Source organism: Olea europaea, chromosome 11 (assembly GCF_002742605.1).
Source record: "Olea europaea var. sylvestris chromosome 11, O_europaea_v1, whole genome shotgun sequence".
Classification (NCBI taxonomy): domain Eukaryota; kingdom Viridiplantae; phylum Streptophyta; class Magnoliopsida; order Lamiales; family Oleaceae; genus Olea; species Olea europaea.
Window position 1 is genome coordinate 6,747,737 of NC_036247.1, and position 25,923 is coordinate 6,773,659.

The 25,923-nt window shown below is 35.5% G+C and overlaps 1 protein-coding gene and 1 long non-coding RNA gene across 2 annotated transcripts; both read left to right on the plus strand.

Moving 5' to 3' along the window:
• Positions 1-18,859: 18,859 nt before the first annotated feature.
• On the plus strand, positions 18,860-20,662 carry LOC111403173. Its single transcript, XR_002704417.1, has 2 exons — positions 18,860-19,378; positions 19,985-20,662. It is a non-coding gene; the product is annotated as an uncharacterized LOC111403173 (long non-coding RNA).
• A 4,262-nt stretch (positions 20,663-24,924) lies between these two features.
• Positions 24,925-25,635, plus strand: LOC111404387 (uncharacterized mitochondrial protein AtMg00860-like). The gene is made up of 2 exons (XM_023033200.1): positions 24,925-25,225; positions 25,544-25,635. Exons 1-2 carry the CDS (start codon positions 24,925-24,927, stop codon positions 25,633-25,635), a joined length of 393 nt encoding a protein of 130 aa, XP_022888968.1.
• Positions 25,636-25,923: the final 288 nt, after the last annotated feature.

Genomic DNA, 25,923 nt, shown 5'->3' on the forward strand with positions numbered 1-25,923 from the left:
TCAAGGATGATGTCTAGGATTGGATGTTTAGATTAAAGAGATGAGGCCACGTGCCACCTCATCCAAGGGCTGCCATTTCACATGTACCACTATAAATACTTTCCTTGTGTAACATTAAAGGGCTAATGTAAGAATCAATACAAGAAACCACACTTTACTCTCTCATTCATATTATCTTGCAACACAATACGAGTTCATACATATTTACATGCATATTCATGAGCACCGATTGGTAATTATTGTACAATCAGATTACGAATATCTCGTCGGATTCTGAATATTCTCGCCCCACATCATTGAGCTACTCCCACGCCTCTGATCCGTTCGTTCTAGAACATCCACATGTCTTAGCGTGTAGGACCTTCGCTCATGTGTGTGCGGGTGGGTCTGGCATCTGTTGGCAACATTTTTTGGGGTCAACAACAATTATTTCTCTTTAATTTTGACATTTTTTATTGATTTTAACCGCAAATTTGACTGAGCTTGAAGGTACAAGTTTTTTTGTATACAAGATTTCAAACGGGGGTTTCTCTACAATTTTCAATAGATATGAGTATATCGTACATGAAAAATGTCTCTAGGGATTTCCTGCTATTAATCTATACAAAAATCATCATTTTAAATTCATAGTACTTGTACTTCTCAAACGATGCCAAATAGAAGTATGGAAATAACAAACTTGAACATTCCAAACAATGTCACAAGACTTGCTTGTCAAGAATAAAATTGAATCAACCATTGATTTCTCTTCACGATCTTAGGGTTTTCTTTTCAGTTTTTTTTGCTAATTTTGACTTTGTTTTGGATGACACTTTTTATAGAAGTTGAGAAAATGAGTAATTGTTATTTTTTGGAGCATTAAATTTGAGTGCTTATTTGGATTGTATTTCTCAACTCATTAAATCGGTGATTTGTTTTACCATGTTTGTTTCAAGTTTACAATCTCTAAAATAAGTAGTTTCAAATCTACCCTAAGAAAAAATGAAGCTTGGAAAAGAAGAAAAGGAAAATCTCTTCAAATAAATCTTTTTCTCCAAAAAAATCTTGGGGAAATTAGGCTCTTTACTTCCTTCTCCCCAAAAAGTTGAAAAATGAAATCTAGTTTCAAATTTTAGAATAAGAGTTAAGAAATATGTTCCATTGCATTAGAAAATCAAGAATTTAGATATACTCAATTTAGATATACTCTCTCTGTCTAAAAGGATGAGGTTTGGTATCTGTCTTCTCCCCCTGACGGTTCTATCTAAATTAAAGGAGGGTTCCTGTAAGTGTTATGCCCTAGGTCCAATCAACCTTGGACATAATACTTTTAATATATAATTATTGCAATTAATGGTAGATCTATTATTTAATAAACAATTAAATTAAATAATAGAGTCCGTAGATTCAAATCTTCGTAATTTGTTAATCACAAGGAGTTGTGATTGTGAGATACAAATTACATATGATTGAATCTTAAATCGTCCGTGGTCGTAAGTAATAACGAGATACAGATATCGTTATTACGGATAGACCATCACGTGTGTCATTTCTTACTTGTGAAGTAAGTAGCTAATCTCACAAGCTAAAGTGTGGTGACAGTTAAATGAACACGTGGATGTTTTGTTATAAAACAAAACATTGGAGACCCGCCGAGAGATTTCACATGGATAACAGTCTGAGTGTCAGTGGTTAATCTCTAACGTTCGGTAGTAGGATTGGTTCTTTTGACTTGAGGTCGTCATAGTACCTTATATGAGGACGGTCATGCTTTAACGATGTTAGATGTTGCTCTGCCAAGGGCCGCTAATACGGCATCGTTCGGGTATGTCAAGAATCATATGAAGGTTGTGAATGATCAATAGAGGATTCATCACTCTTAAATAGTAAGAGATTATGATCTGCGTTTCATTCAATTAAGTCGATAACGAAATCCTTGGTCAAGGTGTACTCATAAGTCGAAAATGAGTTTTCGACTTATATTGACTTAATGGTTGAGTGAAAGATATGATCGATAATCGAGGTTGACACATTTTCATATCTCGTAATTGATCGGATCATATTGACGAAGGAATTATAGTTTCACGGTAAACGAACAAGTTTCGTTTTGTCAACCACATGACATTTCCCGTTACATCTATTGCCCTGACACATTGCTAGATGTCAATCTAGGACAGCGAGTGTAATTGGTGATAAATTAAAATGGTGTTTTAATTTATCAATTTTGATTAGATCAAAAAATATTTCAAGTCGTTAAGCATCGTGATCGGGAACCTGATGGGTCGCACACAAAAGAGAATTGGAAGATTGCAATTTGTCAACTAATTAATTTAACAATCGTTGGATAAATTAATTAATTGGGTTGGTTATAATTCACGGACCGGATTTAATTAAATGGATTAATTAAATATTGGACCAGACCGGACCGAACCCGTTTGTGCTTATATAAATACATGGCTAGAGTTTTCAATCCATATAGTTTTTCTCATAAATTTTCTTGCTAACACAAGAAGAGAAAACCCTGGTAGCTACAATCTGTTCTCTATGTGGATCACCGTTGGAGGCTGGACAATTGGATAGCTGTGGGTAGCAGATCAAAGCTGCTGGAACAATGGAAAAGCAAAGGGGGTTTGCAGATCATGAAAATGTATCATTTTTATCACAATTTCTATTTAAATACAAAGAGATTCCTCGTGGGAATCAAAAATTATTTTAATTTTTGCTGCGCATGTTAAGTAGATTCCCAACAGTGGTATCAGAGCCTACTTTTTGTTTGTTAGAAATTGTTTACCACGTTTTGTGCAATCAAAAGTTGGTTGTTGCATTTTTTCTAGTTTCTAGCAATTAATGACTCTCAAATTTTTTGTATTGAAATCTAACTTCGAAAAATTAAAAAAAAAAAAGAAGGGTAGGATCGGATCGTGGACGGCAGCAACTGGCGGCACAGCGACGTTGGACACCGCTGCGTCTGGAAGCGACACGCGCTAGTTGCAGCAGCGTCCGCTGCTGCTGCTGCCATGTAAGGCAGCAGTCGCTGCTAGGTGTAGCAGTCGCTGCCTACATAGCAGCGGTCGTCGCCCAGCAGCGCTCCTTCCTATGGCACCGGTTGATGCCAGCGCCGCCAAGAAATTGGGGTGAGATTTTTAGGGTTTTTCTTTGCAATAGGGTTCACAGTCGCGTTTTGGGTGAATTGGAGGTGGGCGCCTCTAACGCAATTTGTAAAATTGCAAGCCTCCGTTTGCAATATCCATTTTGGGGTCAATTTGTAAATTATTTAAGTAAGGGTAGTTCTTGCAATATTTGATATTGAGGACCCCTTTCCTGCAATTCCATTTTCGGGATCTGATTGCAATTAATAAATGAAAGGGCTTCTCTGCAATTTCTTTATTTGGGAGGTCCTGATTATAAATTCAAGTTTGGGTCAAAATACAATTTCAAAATTATTTTGAATTTATATTTTGGAATGCTTTTAAATTTGATTTTAATGGGTTTGACCTATAAATTTAATTTTGACCCAAATTAAAATTTTATTTAAAATTGATGACATTTTATATTTTCGTTAAAATTGGATTTTAACTTAAATATTAAACTTTGACCCCAATTGAATTTTTATTTTTATTTAGGAGTGTTATCCTAAATTAAAATATTAATTCAATTTAAATTAGAGTTTGACTTTAATTTAATACTTAATTAAAATTTGATTTTAATTAATTATTCACCCCGAATATATTCTAGAAGTTAGAATTAGATTCTAATTTGACATTTAATTAAAATTTGATTTTAATTAAATTTTCTTCCCCTTAAATTTTTCTTAAAATTAGAGTTGGACTCTAATATGTTGTTTAATTAAAATTTGGTTCTAATTAAACACGTTCGCCCTAAAATCTTGGAATTAGAGTTGGACTCTAATTTAGCTATTTAATTAAAATATGATTTTGATTAAATTAGTTCGCCCTAAAAGTTTTGAAATTAGAGTTAGACTCTAATTTAATATTTAATTAGAAATTGATTTTAATTAAATAATCTCGCCCTATAATTATAGAATTAGACTTTGACTCCCATTCGGTATTTAATTAAAATTGGATTTTAATTAAATATGGCCGCTAATTAAATAATTGATTAATATGATTAATTAATTATTTAATTGTTCTGATCCATTTGTCTAAAAGAGTTTAGATGATCTTAATTTCTAAAAATTTGAAACATGTTTACATATAATATTAGATATTATATAAGAATACATTTATGTGATAAATGCATTATTAGTGGATGATTATGGATTCGACCATATGGATGTGTTAATGGTTAATTTTATTCTTATCATGTTTTGGGCCGGCGAGCTCGTTATTATTGTTATTATTATGGGTTTGCGAGCTCTTAATCATTTTGGACCTGCAAGTCCATTATTATTATTATTATTATTACTATGGGCCTGCGAGTCCAATTTCATTTAGGCCTATGTGCTAACTAATATAGGATACATGTTGCAGCTGGACTAATTGAAGAAACAAGAAGAGGATGAGACCATGGAGATGGTGCATTGATACTGTTCAATGTTATACCCCCTAGGAATTGACCAACTAGTCTTCCTTATGACTCGGGAAGACTAGATAGTAAAAGTCTATAATCGTCCACACTATTCTTATTATATTATATATATATTTATTTGCATGGTAGATGTATGGTAAAATATATATGATTGTATCGTTGTTGATGAAGCCTTTGAATGCAAAAAACCCCTCAATAAAATATTAAGTCGTATTTTACTTTCGCCTTCCATCATTATAGTGAAAAATCAGAATCCCAAATCATCTCAACTTGTTGAGTACACTCAAGACTGGTCTATTAGGGATATGTTTGACACTATGAAATATTGGATATTTCTGAACGATGGGTTCGACTTAACTAAAATTTATCTCTTGTTGAGTACACTCAAGGAGATAAATTTTAGAGGCATGTTAAGCTAACACGTAAGATGTGTAATGACAAAGAGTTGTCAGCTTAACGATCTGAGAGTTGTATGTAGATGAAATTAATAATAGTATCTACCAAATGTTTTATTAAGGTTTGTTGAGTACACTCAATGTCTTGATATAACAGATGGGATCCCAACCCACTAGAAGTCAAGTATGGACTCCATAAATTTATGTGAGAGGGTCATAAATTTTAGTTAAACAGTGGGAGCATAATTAATTTAATAAAAGTCCATGTTAAATTAATTGATGCATTTTATATATTATTCATTTTCTTTTCGTCATTTACATTGAATCTTAAGTAACCATATGTTTTGAATGGCATACTAGATGCCAACCAAACCAGATTTTCTTAATTGACATCGCAATTTGAGAATTGTTCTCATGCATGAAAAAATTGGTCACCTCCTTGAGTAGTCCTTTTCAGAGACACCTGCTGATGACTCGATTAAAGAAGAGGTGGCTACTGTAATAAAGACAGTGATGACGATAGTACTGCAACATGTGTGATGTTTGCATTACATCACCTGAGTTACAAAAGAAACTTGAGAGTATAGATGTTGACGCATGATTTTTCATTTCAAAGAGTTGTACGATAATAATCATGTGTGGAAGGATGCAAGACTTCCAAGCAACTATACCAATGCAAAATGACAGAGCGATCTTCAATCGGTGCTAAGGTATTGACGGTGATTGACGTTGAGAAGTGTCTCAATTAAGTTCAATCATGAACCATGAACTAAGTATTGACTTTATTCTGTAATCTCTGTCGGAAAGAGGTATTCGCAACTAATTATGAATTATGATATGAATAAGCTCGAATGCATATTCATTAAGTTGCTTAACATGCTTCGGACTGTTATGCCCAATAACAAAGTTAGAAGTGGGCAAGCTATTGATTCCTCTAAAGATATTAAGAGGAAGTCTAAAGGGACTTTGGGAAAGCACCCAATATGGTTAAGACAATCTAAGCGAAGGACAATATCAAATCTAATGACCCTTGGTTTCATTATAGAATGGAAGGTCATTGGAAGGAATATTGCGTGGCTTACGTCTACTTCACAAGTTTCTTAGGTATTTGATACTAGATGTAGATCTCATATTTATACAAATATGGAGAAACTAAATAGAAGTAGACCACTGCGAAAGGGAGAAGTTGACCTACACGTTGGAGATGAGCAAAGGTTGCAGCATTGCCTATAGGAATATACTTCTTGCCATTGCCTTTTTGTTTAGTATTGGAATTAGAGAAATGTCGCTTTATACCCATCATAGCTGGAACATTAAAATGAATTTCATGTTCGGATATGAATTATTTTAAAGTTAAGAACAATTGTTGTTCTTGTTTATCTTGATAAAGACCCTAATAACTATGGTAAATTACAAAACGACATTTATATTCTTTAATACTAAGGATTCTATAATGAGTATAGAAATTATAAGGCACAAATGCGATAACCTAATTATTGTCGAAATCTAGCATGATAGACTTTGTCATATAGATGAAATGCAATTCCAAAGTTACATAAAGATGTATACTCGAGATTAATTGATTTTGACAAGTACAAATTATGCATGTCTAGCACAATGAACAAATCTTCTTTTACTTAAAAAGAAGAAAGGTCAACATAATTACTGGTCTATTACATAGTGATGCATATGGACTCATGTCAATTGATGTCAGATAATGTTTCTCTTATTTCATCAATGATCATATATACTTGATGAAACTCAAACATGAAACTCTTGAAAAGTTCAAGGGATTCAAACTAGAAGTAGAGAAACAAATAGGTAAAGATACCCTCACATTAAGATTCGATCAAGTGAGAGTATCTTAAAGATAAAATCTAGATTATCTAAGAGAAAATGAGATTCTCTTGTAGTGAACTCCTCCACATACACTGTAGCATAGTGGTGTATCTAAAAGGAGGAATCATTGACTATTAGATATAGTGCGATTAATAACAAGCCATGCAAATCTCCAAAAATTGTTTTGGGGTCATGCACTGATTGCAGTGTGCAACACACTAAAACATGTCACATCTAAGTTGGTTAACAGAACTCCATAAGAGTTATGAAAATGCAATAGTCCCAATTTATCTCATATGAATGTTTTGGGCCATAACGCTTATTTGAAGCGCCTTAAATCGAATAAGTTTGGAACTAAATCCGATAAATACATATTTGTGGGATATTCAAAGCAGATATTTGAATATAAATTCTATTATTCTGAAAAAAGTCTTCATCTCACGACATATCGTCTTCTTAGAGAAAATGTTTACTCTAGGGGAGGACAGTGGGAGCAAAATAAAACATGAAAGAGTTCAAGAGTCCACAAATATAGTTAGCCAAGTAGATGAATCCGAGTTTGATCTCATATCTGATATGAGATATACTTTTGATCAGGAAGTAAAGACTCCTGAAGACATGTCAGCTCTATGTGAATCTAGTAGGATCATTTGACCTTCAAGAAGGTACGAATCCATGATTACTAATCAAGTATTACTGATCTAGGATAATGAACCTGTTAGTTGCACCAAAATAAAGTCAAGTGTTGACTTAAAAAAGACAACAAGAGGCCATGAAACTCGAGATGAACTCGACGTATGTGAACAAGGTTTGGACCTTGGTCAAGCCTCCTGATGGAATAAAACCCATAAGTTTTTGTAAATAGTTTACAAGGAAAATGTCGATATGGATAGGAATATCCATATATACAAAGTAAGGCTAGAAGCAAAGGTTAAGTATTGACCTTGGTAAAACCTTTCTCCTGTAACCTTGCTGGAGTCCATTCGGGTTTTGCTTGCAACAGTTGCATACCCTAACTATAGGCTAAGAGAAGTCTCCTGGAGCTGAAATCTTCGATTTGATGGAAAAGTCAAAGTGTTTGATTTTATCAAATTTGAAGACGAATTGTGTGTTTACAAGAAGATAGTGAGAGCATTGTCGTATTCCTAATATTATAGAGAACGACATCCCTATGTTTCAATCATTGAAATAATGGTTGTTAAACGATTTATTCATGAACGATATGGGAGAAGCAACTTGATCTATAGAGATAGATCTAGAAAATTGCCTAACTCATCCCAATTTACATAGATGAAATCTTAAGAAGATTTCATACGGAGAAACTGGTTTACTCTTAAGCGAAATGTTGGAAAGGTTCCAAACGTGAAGCAACCGTTGATTCAATAGTAAAAACCTAATACATGATTATTTCAGAAGTAGCAAAGAGTTGCAATATGGATCATATGTTCATAAATGAACTTGGAGTAGTTCCTGATATTGTTGATCACATGCCATTATATTGTGATAACAATAGAGCCATCGCGAAATTGAAGGAACTAAGGTCTCATCAATGATCCAAACATGTATTAAGGCGGTATAATCTCATCAGAGAGATAATCATAGAAATGACGTAAAGAGAAAAACAAATTCTCACATTTAACAATATTGTAGATCCACTGACAAAGAGTTGTCGTAGCATAAACATGATCGTCATGTGGAATCTTATGATATTGGATACATAAGTGATTGGATCTAGTGCAAGTGGGAGTTTGTGAGTGTTATTGATGTGAACCCCGTAGCAATGGAAACTACGAAACCCACAACGAGATTGATGCGGAACCCAAGAACGCCAATACTAACCTGATTTTGGATCTTGAACCCCAAGAATTGAACCAAGAAACCCTAGATTAGCGAAAAACCTAAAACCTCTTGATTACAATTAAAAGAACCCACAATCCGATTGATTAGAACGTCACAAGAAGTTGAATCTTGATAAGTTTCAAGATTGTTCAAGAAGAACAAGAAATTGAAAGAACAATTCTCTCTCTATAATATTAAGCAAAAGTCAAAAGTTCTTACAATAAAAAAATATTCTCCTATTTATACTAATGAATAAAAACGTCCAAAACCATCAAATTATGGTAATAATTTGATTTCATAAGAATTCTGTCGAAACTAGGAAATTCGGCCAAAATTAGAAAATTCGCCAATTTTTTTGGCTTGTGCAGCCGCATGGTGTATTTCCATGCGGTTGCATGGTTCAACAAGAATTGGTGTTTTGATTTTCGGTATGCATGTGTGCGGCCGCATGGTGTTTTGCCTGTGCGGCCGCACAGACTTGTTTTCAGCCTCCAGTTTCGTCGCTTGATTACAAATTGATCTAAGTTGATTCGGCCTTCGATCCGAACATGAATGTTGCTCCCTTTTGAATCTCGAACATGGTTCCATCAATGGTTTCTTGAATGAGCAATCTCATCGCTTGTTTCACTTGCTTGGCCCTTGATCGCATCATTGGTCCGCCATCGACTATCAACAGGTCTCATCTCGCACTTGCCTTCGTCGGGCTCGACTCCTGGATCATATGATCCCCTCCCTCTTCAAAAGGATTTGTCCTCGAATCTGAACCTACATCAAATAGAGAGAGATCAGATACATTAAAAGTAGCTGAAACATTATACTCATCAGGTAAATCCACCTTGTATGCATTATCATTGATCCTCTCGATGATTTGAAACGGTCCATCGCCTTGTCGTTACAATTTTGACTTCCTCTGTTCTGGAAAACGCTCCTTTCTGAAATGCACCCAGACCCAATCTCCAGGCTCAACTTTATTTGCTGTTGATGCAATCGGCTTTCCTTTCTCTTCGATCTGCATCCTGACCTTTTCATGGAGTGTTTTCACCATCTCAGCTTTGCGTTTCCCATCCAAGCTACCTTGTTCATGCACAGGCAAAGGCATTAAATCCATAGGTATTAGTGGATTGAAACTATAAATAATTTCAAAAGGAGAAAACAAAGTAGTAGAATGTGTAGCTCGATTATATGCAAACTCTATTAGCGATAAACACTCTTCCCATGATTTCAGATTTTTATTGATCACTGTCCTAAGTAGTTGAGTCACAGTTCGATTAACTACCTCAGGTTGTCCATCTGTTTGTGGGTGACAAGTTGTAGAAAATAATAACTTAGTTCCTAACTTACTCCACAGAATATGCCAAAAATGACTCAAAAACTTCACGTCCCTATCAGACACTATACTTTTAGATACTCCATGTAAACGTAATATTTCCCTAAAGAATAAGTCTGCAATATTAGTAGCATCGCCAATTTTATAACATGGTATGAAGTGCGCCATCTTACTAAACCTATCGACCACTACAAATATTGAATCCTGACCCCTTTTTGTCCTAGGCAAACCTAACACAAAGTCTATAGATATGTCTACCCAAGATTCACTAGGTATATGCAAAGGAGTATACAAACCATGGGGCTGAACCTTAGACTTAGCCTTTTTACAAGTTATGCACTTTCCACATATTTGTTCTACGTCATGTCGCATTTTAGGCCAATAAAAATGTTTCCCTAACATGTCTAAAGTCTTTTGAACCCCAAAGTGTCCCATTAGAACACCCCCATGTGCTTCCCTTACCAATAATTCACGCAAAGAACAATTAGGAATGTACAACTTATCTTCCCTAAACAAATATCCTTTATGTCTATAGAATTTATCAAATGCACCTTTGTCACATGAAACATAAATACTAGAAAAATCACAATCAGATTCATACATGCCCTTAATATGCTCGAAACCAAGTAATTTAGTACTTAATGAATTTAAAAGCACATACCTTCGAGACAACGCATCAGGAACTATATTTTCGTTACCTTGTTTGTACTTGATGACGTAGGAAAATGTCTCGATAAACTCCACCCATCTCGTATGTCTTTTGTTCAACTTACCTTGACCTCGCAAATGCTTTAAAGATTTATGATCGGTGTGTATCACAAATTCCTTTGGCCATAAGTAGTGCTGCCAAGTCTCCAATGCTCGAACAAGTGAATACAGCTCCTTGTCATATGTCGGATAATTCAATGCTGCCCCACTCAACTTTTCGCTAAAGTAAGCAATAGGTCTCTTTTCCTACATTAACACTGCTCCTATACCTATTCCTGATGCATCACACTCAACCTCGAATGTTTTATCAAAATTTGGTAATGCCAAAACAGGTGCTTTACATAGCTTATCTTTAATGATGTTAAATGCAATTTCTTGATATTCTCCCCAATGAAAACCTACACTCTTCTTTACTATTTCAATCAACAGTGTGGTGATGGTGCTAAAATCTCTTACAAATCGCCTATAAAAACTAGCCAATCCATGAAAACTCCTAACTTCAGTTATAGTCTTAGGTGTTGGCAATTCCGTTATAGCTTTTATCTTTTCTTCATCGACTTCCACCCCGTTAGCACTAGCCACAAATCCTAGGAAAACAACTCTATCCATGCAAAATGTGCACTTTTTGAAATTAGCATATAGTTGTTCCTTTCGCAACACAACAAGCGCACAATTTAAATGTTCTAAATGCTCATCTAGGTTTTTGCTATAGATTAAGATGTCATCAAAATAAATTACAACAAATTTCCCAATAAAAGCACGCAAAACATGGTTCATTAAACCCATAGAAGTGCTTGGTGCATTAGTGAGTCCAAACGGCATAACTAACCATCTATACAATCCATACTTAGTCTTAAACGCCGTTTTCCATTCATCACCCTCCCGCATGCGAATTTGATGATCCCCACTCTTAAGATCAATCTTACTAAAAATGCAAGCACCATGCAACTCATCAAGCATATCATCTAGCCTAGGTATTGGATGACGATACTTTACCATGATATTGTTGATAGCTCGGCAATCCACGCACATTCTCCAAGTCCCGTCCTTCTTAGGCACCAGCAAAATAGGTACAGCACATGGACTCATGCTCTCCCTGACATAATATTTGCTCATCAACTCCTCCACTTGCTTTTGAAACTCCTTCGTCTCCTCGAGATTTCTTCAGTAAGCTGGTCGATTCGGTATGACAGCTCAGGGTACAAAGTCAATCTAGTGCTCGATGCCTCTGATTGGTGGCAATCCACATGGCATCTCCTAAGGAAACACATCGTCGAACCCCTGCAGTACAAACTTAACCAAACTAGGGAGGGATGCATTAGAATCATCGAAATTGAGAAGGGACTCCTTGTACACTAACAATATCATTTGCCTATTATCGCTCATAGCCTTTTTCAACTCACTCTCTTTTGCATAGAAGTTGACCTTTGGTTTTCTCTCCGCTCAGCTGACTCTTTTTCTCTCCTCTCAACTGACTCTTTTTCTCTCCTCTCAACTGACTCTTTTTCTCTCCGCTCATGTGGGTTCTCTCTCTTTTCTCCACTCTCAACCACCTCACTATTTTCTCTCTTATTGATGGTTTCACTATTGCCTCTTCTTTTTTCTAACTCTCTTATTCTCTCGTCTTCCTCACTTTTCAGCTTGATTTGATCTCCATACACTTGTGCTGGTGTTAATGGCGCAAGAGTAATAGTCTTCCCATCCTTGACAAAGCTATAACGATTCATATATCTATCATGTGTGACCCTTCTATCATATTGTCATGGTCTTCCTAACAAGATATGACCCACATGCATAGGCAGCACATCACATACTACTTTGTCACTATAACTCCCAATTGAGAAATTAATTAAAACTCTTTTGTTCACCCTAACTTCCCCACTTTCATTCAACCATTACAACTTATAAGGCCTAGGGTGTCTTAACAATGCTAGTCCTAATTTCTCAACAAAAGTTGTGCTAACTACATTCATGCAACTCCCACCATCAATAATCATACTACATACCTTATCATTGACGTAACAACATGTGTGGAATGTATTTTCTCACTGCTGCTCCGAATCATCCACTTTGACTTGAGTGTTAAGAGCTCTCCTTGACACCAACGATTCCCCAACAGCAAACTCCAATTTTTCTTCTTCTTCAACGTCCTCCAATGCAGGCATGTCCTCAAACTCTCCTTCACTTTTACTCACCACCTCTCCATTATCCAACAACACCATTACCCGTTTATTTGGGCATTGAGAAGTAATGTGCCCTGACCCCAAGCATCTGAAACACTTGATGTCTCGATTTCTTGATGGTTGTGAATCTGTTTTGAGTGCTGTCTTGCTAGCACTTTCTTCTTTCCCTTTCTGTCACTCATTCCTACCTTTAGGTATAGCTTTATCACCTTTGTTGTTGTTGTTCCACCCTGGCTTCCAAGATGGATTAACACTCGAAGTTCCTAACGGCTGCCTAGCTGCCCCTTTCCTCTTTAGTTGTCTCTCTACCTTCATAGCCACATGCAACATGTCTTCCAACTCCACATAATGTTGCAACTCCACTACATTGGCAATTTCCCTATTCAACCCATTCAAGAATCGTGCCATGGTAGCCTCCCGATTCTCCACCACATTGGCCCTAATCATGAGTATTTCCATCTCCTTATGATAGTCCTCTACACTTTTCGACCCTTGATATAGACCTTGCAGTTTTTGATGAATCTCTCGGTAATAGTGGCTAGGAACAAACCTCTTTCTCATCAATGACTTCAATTCCTCCCAAGTGCTGATTGGTCTTCCCCCACTCCTACGTTGTGAAGTAATCACTTGATCCCACCATGAAATTGCATAGTCACTGAACTCCAAAACTGCTAACTTCACCTTTTTCTCCTTCGAGTAGTTATAACACTCGAAGATCATTTCAACCTTCCTTTCCCACTCCAGGTATGCCTCGAGATCACTCTTTCCTTTGAATAAAGGAACTGTCATTTTTATATTTCCCAAATTTCCATCCAACTCCTCCCCGCGATCATTCCGACCCTGTCTGTCGAATCTATCGCCTCTATTCCTCATCCTTCCCATCTCAACACCGTGAAATTCATCTTCGCCCATGTCACTCCCATATCCATTCTCCTCTCGCCTTTCCCTCCTAGGCTCTCATCTATCCGGTTCTCTAGCATTGGATACATCTACTCGATGCCCCCGACTAAAATTAGCCACCGATGTATCTAATCTATTCATCCAAGCCTCCTGCTTCTCCAACATATCTCTCACATCTCCAAACGCCCTCTCAAACCTCTGCACCAAATCCTTCGATGCATTGCTATTATTGCCTTGTCTGCTTAAATTTGATTCTACCCTTTCTGACATCCTAACACTAAAAAATTTTATTTTACTGCCTCACCAAAAGTCACTCGAAAACACACAAGGGCTTTTACCCTCTATTGAGCTCACCTCTCTGCCTTTTACCACTCAGTTCTTTCAACAATTGCTTCTAGGAACAATCAATGAACTCAATCAATCAATCAATTCGTGTAGAATTCCCCAAATCGGATGTGACTCAATAATTGTAACAAAGGACTCAAAGAAAACTTTTAAAACTTGATTTGAATTGAAGGAATGGAATGATTCAATGTGTCCAAGTAATTTAGAAACAATATTGAATAATAAAAATTGGTATTTGACGGATCAATAATACTTAACAATTTTTTATTTTTCTTACTGTACGGATGAACAAGTACCATACGGATGAACAGTAAATTTTTTTTCAAATCCGAAAATCAATAACAAAACCAACAAAGAAAACAAAAACTGATTTGGGCGAAAATTGAGCCCAGAAACGGAATTTGAAGATTTTTGATGAAACTTTTGGATCAAAGGATCAAGAAAACCTTCTGGACACAAGAACACAAGAAATTGAAAAAAAAAATAGAAAACAAAGGATATAACCTGATTAAATTGGAGTCAAAGCTCTAATACCAACTGATGCGAACCTCGTAGCAATGGAAACTACGAAACCCACAACGAGATTGATGCGGAACCCAAGAACGAGGCCCGTTTGGGCTTATATAAATACATGGCTAGGATTTTCAATCCATATAATTTTTCTCATAATTTTTCTTGCTAGCACAAGAGGAGAAAACCTGGTAACTACAATCTGTTCTCTGTGTGGATTACCGTTGGAGATTGGACAATTAAACAGTTGTGGGTGGCAGATCAAAGCTGCTGGAACAAGGGAAAAGCAAAAGGGGTTTGCCATTAGAACGCCACAAGAAGTTGAATCTTGATAAGTTCCAAGATTGTTCAAAAAGAACAAGAAATTGAAAGAACAATGCTCTCTCTATAATATTAAACAAAAGTCAAAAAGTTCTTACAATAAAAAATATTCTCCTATTTATACTAATGAATAAAAACGTCCAAAACCATCAAATTATGGTAATAATTTGATTTCATAAGAATTCTATCGAAACAAGGAAATTCGGTCAAAATTAGAAAATTCGCCAATTTTTTTGACTTGTGCGGCCGCATGGTGTATTTCCATGTTGTCACATGGTTCAACAAGAATTGGTGTTTTGATTTTTGGTACCCATGTGTGCGGCCGCATGGTGTTTTGCCTGTGCAGCCGCACAGACTTGTTTTCAGCCTCCGGTTTCGTCGCTTGATAACAAATTGATCCAAAATGATTCGGCCTTCGACCCGAACGTGAAAGTTGCTTCATTTTGAGTCCCAAACATGGTTCCATCAATGGTTTCTTGAACGAGCAATCCCATTGCTTGTTTCACTTGCTTTGCCCTTAATCGCGTCATTGGTTCGCCATCGACTATCAATGGGTCTCATCTCGCACTTGCTTTCGTCAGGCTCGACTCCTGGATCATATCAGTTATGCCCTTGGTCCAATCAATCTTGGACATAAATACTTTTGATATATAATTAATGCAATTAATGGCAGATCTATTATTTAATAAACAATTAAATTAAATAATAGAGTCCGTAAATTCAAATCTTCGTAATTTGTTAATCACAAGGAGTTGTGATTGTGAGATACAAATTCCATATGATTGAATCTTAAATCATCCTTGGTCGTAAGTAATAACGAGATACGGATATTGTTATTACGGATAGACCATCACGTGTGTCATTTCTTACTTGTGAAGTAAGTAGCTGATCTCACAAACTAAAGTGTGGTGACACTTAAATGAACACGTCGATATTTTGTTATAGAACAAAACATTGGAGACCCGCCGAGAGATTCCACATGGATAACTATCTAAGTGTCAGTGGTTAATCTCTAACGTTTGGTAGTGGGATTGGTCCTTTTGACTTGAGGTCGTCATAGTACCTTATATGAGGACGGTCATGTTTTGACGGTGTTGGATGTTGCTCTACCAAGAGCCGCTAATACGGTATCATTTGAGTATGTCAAGAATCATATGAAGGTTGTGAATGATCAATAGAGGATTCGTCACTCTTAGATAGTAAGAAATTATGATCTGCGTTTCATTCAATTAAGTCGATAACGAAATCCTTGGCCAAGTTGTACTCATAAGTCGAAAATGAGTTTTCGACTTATACTGACTTAATAGTGGAGTGAAAGATATGATCGATAATCGAGGTTGACACACTTCCATATCTCGTAATTGATCGAATCATATTGACGAAGAGATTATAGTTTCACGGTAAACGAACAAGTTTGGTTTTGTTATACCACGTGACATTTTCCGTTACATGTATTACCCTGACACATTGCTAGATATCAATCTGGGACGGCGAGTGTGATTGGTGATAAAATTAAAAGGGTGTTTTAATTTATCAATTTTGATTAGATCAAAATGATATTTTACGTCGTTAGGTATCGTGATCGGGAACCTAATGGGTCGCACACAAAAGAGAATTAGAAGATTACAATTTGTCAATTAATTAATTTAACAATCGTTAGATAAATTAATTAATTGGATTGATTATTTATAGGCTCGAATTAATTAATTGGATTAATTAATTCACGGATCGGATTTAATTAAATGGATTAATTAAATATTTGACCGGATCAGGCCCGTTTGGGCTTATATAAATACATGGCTAGGATTTTCAATCCATATAATTTTTCTCATAATTTTTCTTGCTAGCACAAAAAAGAAAATCCTGGTAACTGCAATATGTTCTCTGTGTGGATCAACCGTTGGAGATTGGACAATTAAACAGTTGTGGGTGGCAGATCAAAGCTGCTGGAACAAGGGAAAAGCAAAAGGGGTTTGCAGATCGTGAAAATGTATCATTTTTATCACAATTTCTATTTAAACACAAAGAGATTTCTGGTGGGAATCGAAAATTATTTTAATTTCCACTGCACATATTAAATAGATTCCCAACAGTTCCCCCTAAAAATATCTTCAATTTTTTATTCTCATTGTCCACACTCTCCTTAGTTGTTCTGTCCAATTTTTTTCCTTCAATTTTGACCTTCCTTTTTTTTTTCTTGTTGCACCATCATGTTTAATCAGTACCAATATTGATCTTTGAAAACTATGGATTGAAAGAAAATCGAACACTAGTAAACTCTAAATATTAGTTAAAAGATTACTGTAATCACATAGGAAATTTAGCCAAACATTTCTATGAAGGAAAAACGCTAGTTTCTAAAGTAATAAAAAATAAAATAAAATAAAATTTCTATGATAAGTATTAAGTCGCACATAAAGTGTCTGACCTTTTAATCAAAAAGTGACATAGCTTGTCACTTTTTAATGTAGAACCTTAATTCATATTTAACAAACAAAACAGGTGATAATAAGTTTTTTAATTGATGTTTGTCATTTTTTTGAATTTTCGTCACTTTTTTTTTTCTATCACTTATTATAATGTTGTCACTCTTTTGAAATTTCTATCACATTTTTTAAGTGACAAACATCACTTTTTAATAAAAGTGACATTATATGTCAATTTTTAATTAAAAAAAATTGACACTTAACTTTAAAAAGTGGTAATGTATTATTTTTTTATTATTTTTAATAAAAGAGTGATATTATGTCACTTTTTATATCAAAAAGACCATATTTTTATTTACAAAATACTTTTCATATCAATAATAATTAGTTTAAATATTAGTCCACACAATAAAAATGATTGGATAAATTATGTAAAATCATATTAAGCCCCTGTTTGATAACCATTATTTGGTCAAAATAATATTTTGGATATTAATCTTTAGAAGAATGTGTAGTTAAAAAGTAGGAAAAATATTTGAATTTATGTGTGGAATATTTTATTATGTAAATATGTGGTTAAAAATGAGTATGTAGAAATAAGAGTTTTTAAATAATGGTTGTTAAATATATGATAAATGTAAAGAGTGACATACCCATTTACTCATTGCTTAAACATACATATACTTTTTATATTTGAATATATATATGTAGTTATATTCTTTTAGAAACTTTCAAAATCGTTGAATAATAAACTTTTAAACTTGATTTATTTTAAAAATCATTACTAAGTTTTTTTTTTTTTTTGTCAAAATCAGACCAATCATAAATGCTCAAAACCAGTAATTTAAAGATCTCTATAACCATATTCTCTTTTGTTATAGTGGAAATCAAATTAAATAGCATTATTATTATTATTATTATTTTATTTTTACAATGAATTGTCAAGAAGAACAAAAGGTATTGGACACGCAATGGATCTTAAAGTATTATTCTGCATCTCGCTAGTCAAATCGGTCAACATTAGGATTACTTATTCATGATTGATCAAATTGGATGGATTCACCTCTGAATCAAGAAGTTCTAGTCTTGGAGGGATAATATCAATCATTTGACGTCCATTCGATGGATCCGTTATGGATATTTCATATCCCTCGTTTCCTTTTCGTAGGATTTTGCTTACTATATCTTCTACTGTAATATCATAAACTATATTGTTATTTGTTACCATCTGTTGAACACAATCCTAAAATTTTAATACTTATCAATTTCCACTTCTAAACAATATCTTTAAGTCATTGTTTGAGTTTTATTCTTCTAAAAATTCATTTTTACAAAACTTATTTTTAACTAGACATTTTTCAATAAAACAATATCATACGTAAGCCTAAAACTTTTCTTTAATTTTTAATTACATATTCTTTATCAATAAACTATTCAAATTACTTTCTTTTTTTCTCAAAATAGGGTTCAAAATATCCGTTTCTCCCTACAATAATAAAAAGAGTAGAATTGGTTTCCACGGTAAGCAACGGTTGACAATTTGTACTGTTTATAAGGCGTCATCCTGTAGGTAAGCATGGCACCATTGCCGTAGATATCAAATTTGCCCTCTATTGTTTCTTCTTCCGATTTCAGATCTCTCCTTTTCCATTTTCTCTATCGTTCTTCCTTCTGCCCATTTTAAATCCAACAATAGATAGCAAAATCACAGAGTATTTTCACCATTTGTTCTGCTTTAGGATTCTTTTGTCAGACTATATTTCCTGCTGAGAACACTTCTTCTTTAGTCTTCATTTCTTTCCACGACGAGAACCCTATCTCTGAAAATTCAATCGATGCTGCCGTGTTCGCTTCTTCCTCTCTGAAAATGCAAATGAAACTTCTTTTTTCCTTTCTCTCTAATGTGGATTTGACTTTCCGCAGGGGCAATTTTATTTCCTCTACTTCTTCATTTCTTCCCACGACCAGAACCCTGAAAATTTAATCGACGCTCTCATTTTCGCTTATTTTTCTCTAAAAATCCAAATAACTCTATTTTCAGATGTCATGGATCAAAAGGTATGTATTTCATCTCGAAATAATTAATTAACTCTCTATGGCTGTTTGAAAATTCAATTATTACTGTGGTCCGATTGTTAGTGTATTAAGTTTTGGTTTGATCATATTTCTTTAATTAGGTCTTCGAATAGTGAACTTTTGCCTTTGCAATAGGTTTAGGAAATCTGATCTGCAGGAAAGAGATCAATTTTTTGTAATTATGCGTCTTAAAAAATAAAATTTTGATTTCATGTATTCAAAAATTAATTGATTTTTCATACAAGAATGTTTGTCACAGTGATTCATTAAGTTTGAAAAGATTAATATTTTTTCCCATGAAGTTTTGTGGATTGAAATGGAGCTATGAGTGAATCCATGTGAGTCTTATTGGTTAAGACTGCAGCTGTTTATAATGTGATTTTCGATTTTAGTTCTTGTGAAAAGGAATCGACCTCCAATAGCTGTTAACTGTTGATGACTAGATCTAGCATTAGATTCTAAGGTGGACTATGTGGTTGGTTGATGAGTGTAATTCATTTATTAAATTAACACTTCTAAATCACGGTTTTTAGCTTGTTCTTGAGCACTTTTGAACGTTTTGATGTGTGCATTCGTGTTGTTTTGTAGCTTGGATAACTTTCGAGAAAATGCCACATTTTGTAGCTTGTGATGGAGCTATAGTGGTGATCATAAAATTGGATACGAATTGGAGAGAATTGAAGGAGAGTGACATGGAAACGAGGCTTGGAAAATGAACAAATTAAGCGAATGGGCAGTTCCATGGTCACCTGGGCGCCCAAGAAAAAGAATGAAGGCCAGCTCATGGGCGCTGCGGTGCCCAGCATAAGAAAATGAAGTAGAAGCAGAGGACCCAATTGCGACGCGACTCCGCCTCTCGAAGTGAAGAATTTCAAAACTTTTGGGAACTTTTCGACCTGGCCCAACTATAATCCGCCTTGAAAACCCAAAAGACTATAAATATGTACGAAAAGACCTAGCAAAAGAGATTGGTTTTCTGAGAATTATTCTTGACAGTTGAAGAGATTGCAAAGAGAAAAATTATCAAGAGGCAAAGAGGAAAAATTCAATTGCGAGAAGATTGACGACCATCAAGGAAAGAACTCACGCGGCTTAAACTAGTTTTTCTTATCCCTTTATTCTTCTTTCCCATGTTCTTTATTTTGTATTTTGGCATGTCAATCGATTCAAGTATGAAATAAATTCTTAGATCTAGGGTTGATATAACCTATTTGAGACACGATTTGATTTCATTACAGTTATTTCCTTTAACGTTTTCAGAATTTATTTGTGTTGTTTCTTGCTTAATGCTGTCAATTGTCTGATCACCAATTAAATGAATTGATGTTTTAAATTTGATGCTCAAGAGAGGAAATCTAGAACAAAGTAACCCAGATTCGAGGAAATCTAGAACAAAGTAACCTAGGTTCGTAAGTTTCGAGAGGAAGTGTGAGTCTTTGAGGGAAACTTCAATCAAGAACCAAGTGCTTTAATAATCTTTATATGTTTAATTTGGAATAAAGATATTGGGATTAAAATATATAGATAGGTTCTATTAGCGCTCGAGAGAGCAAATGGAATTAAATAAGGGTTCTTGCCTATAAACTCAGGAAAGAGTTGATGGAAATAGCTATAGAGGTTGAAAAACATGTCGATAATACAGTGAAATCATTCCCTAGACATCCATAGATTGATTCAATCTTTAGAAATTGCCTCACTTTACTTGTATTCTTTATTTCATCTATATTAGATTAGCGTAAAAACATCACTTCAAAATTTGATTGTCTAAATAAAATGAAAATCGAAACAATTATATTACTCAGTGGAATTCGAATATCAATCCTTGTGGGTTCGACACTTTTTAATTCCTTACTATACTACAAAATTTGACATCGTACACTTGCGACTAAATCACGTTACATAAATTGCGTGGCATGTTTTTGGCGCCATTGTCGAGGATTAATTCATTTGAATTCGATTGTTATTATTACCAATTGGCTTTCATTTTAATTTGGATTTCTATCTTAACTTTAATTTTTATTTTTTTTATTTGTCTTGTGTCTATTTCTAATAGCTTACTTGTTCTTATTTTCAACTGTTTATGCGAAGGGCGAGAAATATTGACTTACTACCTGTTGATCCTAAACCAGAATATACATTCCACCTTCTAAGGGGTATACAGGGACGAACGTGAAGTTATGGCAGAACATGAGGCAAGAGCAGCTAACAAAGCAATCAACAAAGAGCAATTCGGGACTACGTTAGGCCCATTGTCAATGACAATTACTCCGGCATTGCACGCCCAACTATTACTGCAAACAATTTCGAACTGAAGTCAGGACTTATACACATTGTGCAACAGAATCAGTTTGGAAAAACTAGAATAGAAAACTCAAATGCTCATCTAGGTTCCCTTTTGGAAATTTGCGATACGGTGAAAATGAATGGGGTTACTGAAGATGCAATTAGACTTCGCCTATTCTCTTTCCTTGAGGGATAAGGCAAAGACTAGGTTCCAGTCGCTACTGTATGGCTCAATTACAACTTACGTTGATTTGGCTCAGAAATTCCATACCAAGTACTTTCCACCTTCCAAATCAGCTCAACTTTGAAGCGAGATTAGCCAATTCAGACAATTCGACTTTGAGCCATTTTATGAAGCCTGGGAAAGATTTAAAGACCTACTCAGAAGATGTCATCAACATGGTTTTCAGAAATGGGCGCAGATCGAGATCTTCTATAATAGGTTAAATGAGCAGACAAGAACTATGGTAGAAGCAGCTACGGGAGGCATTTTAATTGCTAAAACAATAGATGCTGCATATTTCTTATTGAATGACATAGCCACAAATAGTTACCAATGACCAAGTGAGAGATCAAGTATGAAAGAGTAGCAGGATTTCACGAAGTGGATCCTCAACATGGTTTTCAGAAATGGGCGCAGATCGAGATCTTCTATAATAGGTTAAATGAGCAGACAAGAACTATGGTAGAAGCAGCTACGGGAGGCATTTTAATTGCTAAAACAATAGATGCTGCATATTTCTTGTTGAATGACATAGCCACAAATAGTTACCAATGACCAAGTGAGAGATCAAGTATGAAAGAGTAGCAGGATTTCACGAAGTGGATCCCATCACAGAAATAGTAGCTCAGGTTTCATCACTCACGAATCAAATAGGAACACTCACCAATCAAGGGAATCAACCTAATGCAGATTCAGTTATGGCTACTTCTTTATAACACCAGGAGAGAGATAACAAACGAGCAAGTTCAATATGCCAATAGCCGGAACTACCATCAGAGAGGAAATTACTCTCTAATCATTACCATCTAGGGCTGAGAAATCACGAGAACTTATCATATGGCAATAATATAAAAAGGCTTCAACCTCCGCCTGGATTTAACACTCAGAATTCTGAAGGAAAACCATCCTTAGAAAATATCCTTGGGATATTTATTTCTGAAACAAGATCGAGCTTCAATAAAGATGAATTACGTTTGGATAATATTGAAACGTATGTGTCCAACATGAGAATCTTGAAGTTCAGAGTGGTCAGTTGGCTACCTTAATGAAGTCTTGGAAACAGGGAAAGTTTTCAAGTGATACAGAATTCAACCTAAAGAAGGACTGTAAGGCTGTTGTATTGAGGAGTGGCAAGCAAGTTGGAGAAAGTAGACCCAAAGAAGAAAGCATTTCCACACCTGACAAGGAAGAAGAGCAAGTAGTAGCAGAGCAAGAAAATCAAGCCAAGGGAACACAAACGGCCCACAGACCTTATTCCATATCATTCCTTAACAACCCACCAATCCTCAAACCAGCACTTCCATTCCCACAAGGTTTTCAAAAGAAAAAATTTGACGATCAATTTGCTAAATTTTCAAGAAAATTCACACTAATATTCCTTTTGCAAATGCTTTGGAACAAATGACAAACTACGCGAAGTTTATGAAAGAAGTGATGTCAAAGAAGTGGAAGTTGAAGGAGTATGAAACAGTGAAATTGACAAAAGAATGCAGTACTATCATTCAAAAGAAACTTCCTCATACGAGAAAAGATCGAGGTAGTTTCACTATTCCCTTCACCATTGGAAACTCTTTTTTTGACAAAGCCCTTTGTGATCTTGGAGCAAGCATCAACCTGATGCCTTTATCAGTGTTCAAAAAAATAGGCCTTGGAAAAGTCAAGCCAAAAATAGTGACTCTACAACTAGCCGATAGATCCCTCACATACTCCCAAGTGATTATTGAAGACGTGTTAGTAAAGGTCGAAAATTTTATCTTCTCAGCTGACTTTTTGTATTGGATATGGAAGAAGATAAGGAAATCTCATTGATCTTAGGCAGGCCATTTTTAGCAACAGGAAGAGCATTAATTGATGTACAAGGAGGGCTATCTAACATTGAGAGTGAATGAAAAATGAGTGAGATTCAACATCTACCAAGCAATGAAGTACGTGGATGACACTGACACGTGTCACAAAATAGACTTCATTGGTTCTGCCGTGAGAGAAAGGCAATTATGCATTGAGGACCCTTTGGAACAGTGTATGCTGTTTAGTGCAACAAAGGATGACATTATCACATCTGAAGGGTACACAGGGAGCAAGGACTTAGTTGATTGCATATTGGCTCTCGAGTATTCACCAGTTGAGGAAAACCCGTCACAGCGAGAAGATATTCAGCAGTCAGTGGGATCAGATGATAAAGAGAGTGATGCAAGCAGTAAAGTTGAACTGAAGCAATTACCAGATCAACTTTGCTATGTATTTTTGGAGGACAATTCTACATTTCCAATTATCATTTCTTCATCACTCTCTAGGGACGAAGAAGACAGATTATTGAAAGTATTGAGGAATCACAAGGCTACTTTAGGATGGTTGATAGCTGATATCAAGGGGATAAGTCCTACGATTTGCATGCATAAAATCCTTATGGAAGATTATTACAAGCCACCCATTGAACATTAGAGAAGTTTAAACCCAGCCATGAAAGAAGTGGTTGGAGTGGAGATACTAAAGTTACTGAAGGCAGGAATCATATTTTCCATTTTAGATAGTGAATAGGTCAACCCAATACAAGTGGTATCAAAGAAATGAGGGATGACAGTAGTTAAGATAACAATGAGCTAATTCCAACAAGAACAGTAACTGGCTGGAAGGTATGCATTGATTACAGGAAGCTGAACAAGGTAACTCGAAAGAATCATTTCCCACTCCCGTTCATTGATCAAATGTTGGACAGATTAGCGGGCTACTCTTACTATTGTTTTCTTAACGGGTATTCGGGCTACAATCAAACTGCTATAGCACCAGAAGATCAGGAAAAGACAACATTCACCTATCCTTATGGAACTTTTGCCTACATACGGATGCCATTCGGGTTGTGCAATGAACCGGTGGCGATTTTTGCAGACATGGTTGAGGATATCATGGAGGTATTTATGGATAACTTTTCTGCGTTTGGTACTTCTTTTGATAACTGCCTTCACAATCTCTCATTAGTGTTGCAACGCTGTGAGGAAAAGAACTTAGTTTTTAACTGGGAAAAATGCCACTTCATGGTACAAGAAAGAATTGTGCTAGGCCATATGTTTCAACAAAGGGACTTGAAGTTGACAGAGCAAAAATTGATACAATATCAAAGCTACCACCGACCTATGTCAAAGGCATTCGGAGTTTCTTAGGACACGCTGGGTTTTACAAGAGGTTTATCAGAGACTTCTCAAAGGTAGCTAAACCCTTATGCAACCTGTTGGAGGACACAACATTCATGTTTCATGAAGATTGCTTAAAGGCATTGGAAACAATAAAGAAAAAATTAGTTACTGCTCCAATGATGGCAGTACCAAGTTTGGATTAGCCATTTGAGGTTATAAATGATGCTAGTGACTATGCAGTAGGGGTGATTTTAAAACAAAGGCATGATTAGATATTTCGGGCAACTCACTATGCTAGCAAAACCCTTAATGGAGCTCAACTAAACTACACTACAATAGAAAATGAGATGTTAGCAGTCGTCTTTACATGTGACAAATTCAGATCCTATCTCATTGGCACCAAAGTGATAATTTACACAGACCATACTGCAATCTGATATCTACTTGAAAAGAAAGATGTCAAACCATGCCTAATTCGATGGATATTGCTACTGCAAGAGTTTGTTGTAGACATTTGGGAAAAGAAAGGAAATGAGAATGTCGTTGCAGATCATCTCTCACGGTTAGAAAATGAAAAGGTGGTGGATGAGAGTCAAATTTGAGAAACTTTTCCTGATGAGATCTTGTTAGCGATGTCATCAAGGATCCCACGGTATGCTGATTTTGTTAACTAATTGGTGTTTGGAAGATTGCCACCTAACTTGACCTTTCATTAACTACATGATGTCAGGTCATATCTGTGGGATGATCCAATACTCTTCAAGAGGTATGCTAATAGAATAATTAGGCGGTGTGTCCCTGTGGAAGAAACACGATCAATCATGCAGGGTTGTCATTCATCACCTTATGGAGGTCATTTCAGTCTCACATGCATGCTTCGAAGGTGTTAC

Bases quoted from the DNA above. Each gene is read 5' to 3' on its own strand.
- LOC111404387 (XM_023033200.1), top strand. From the start codon at position 24,925: ATGCCACTTCATGGTACAAGAAAGAATTGTGCTAGGCCATATGTTTCA. The intron at 25,226-25,543 runs GTTTGGATTAGC...AGTTTGTTGTAG, and splicing joins TCCAATGATGGCAGTACCAA to ACATTTGGGAAAAGAAAGGA.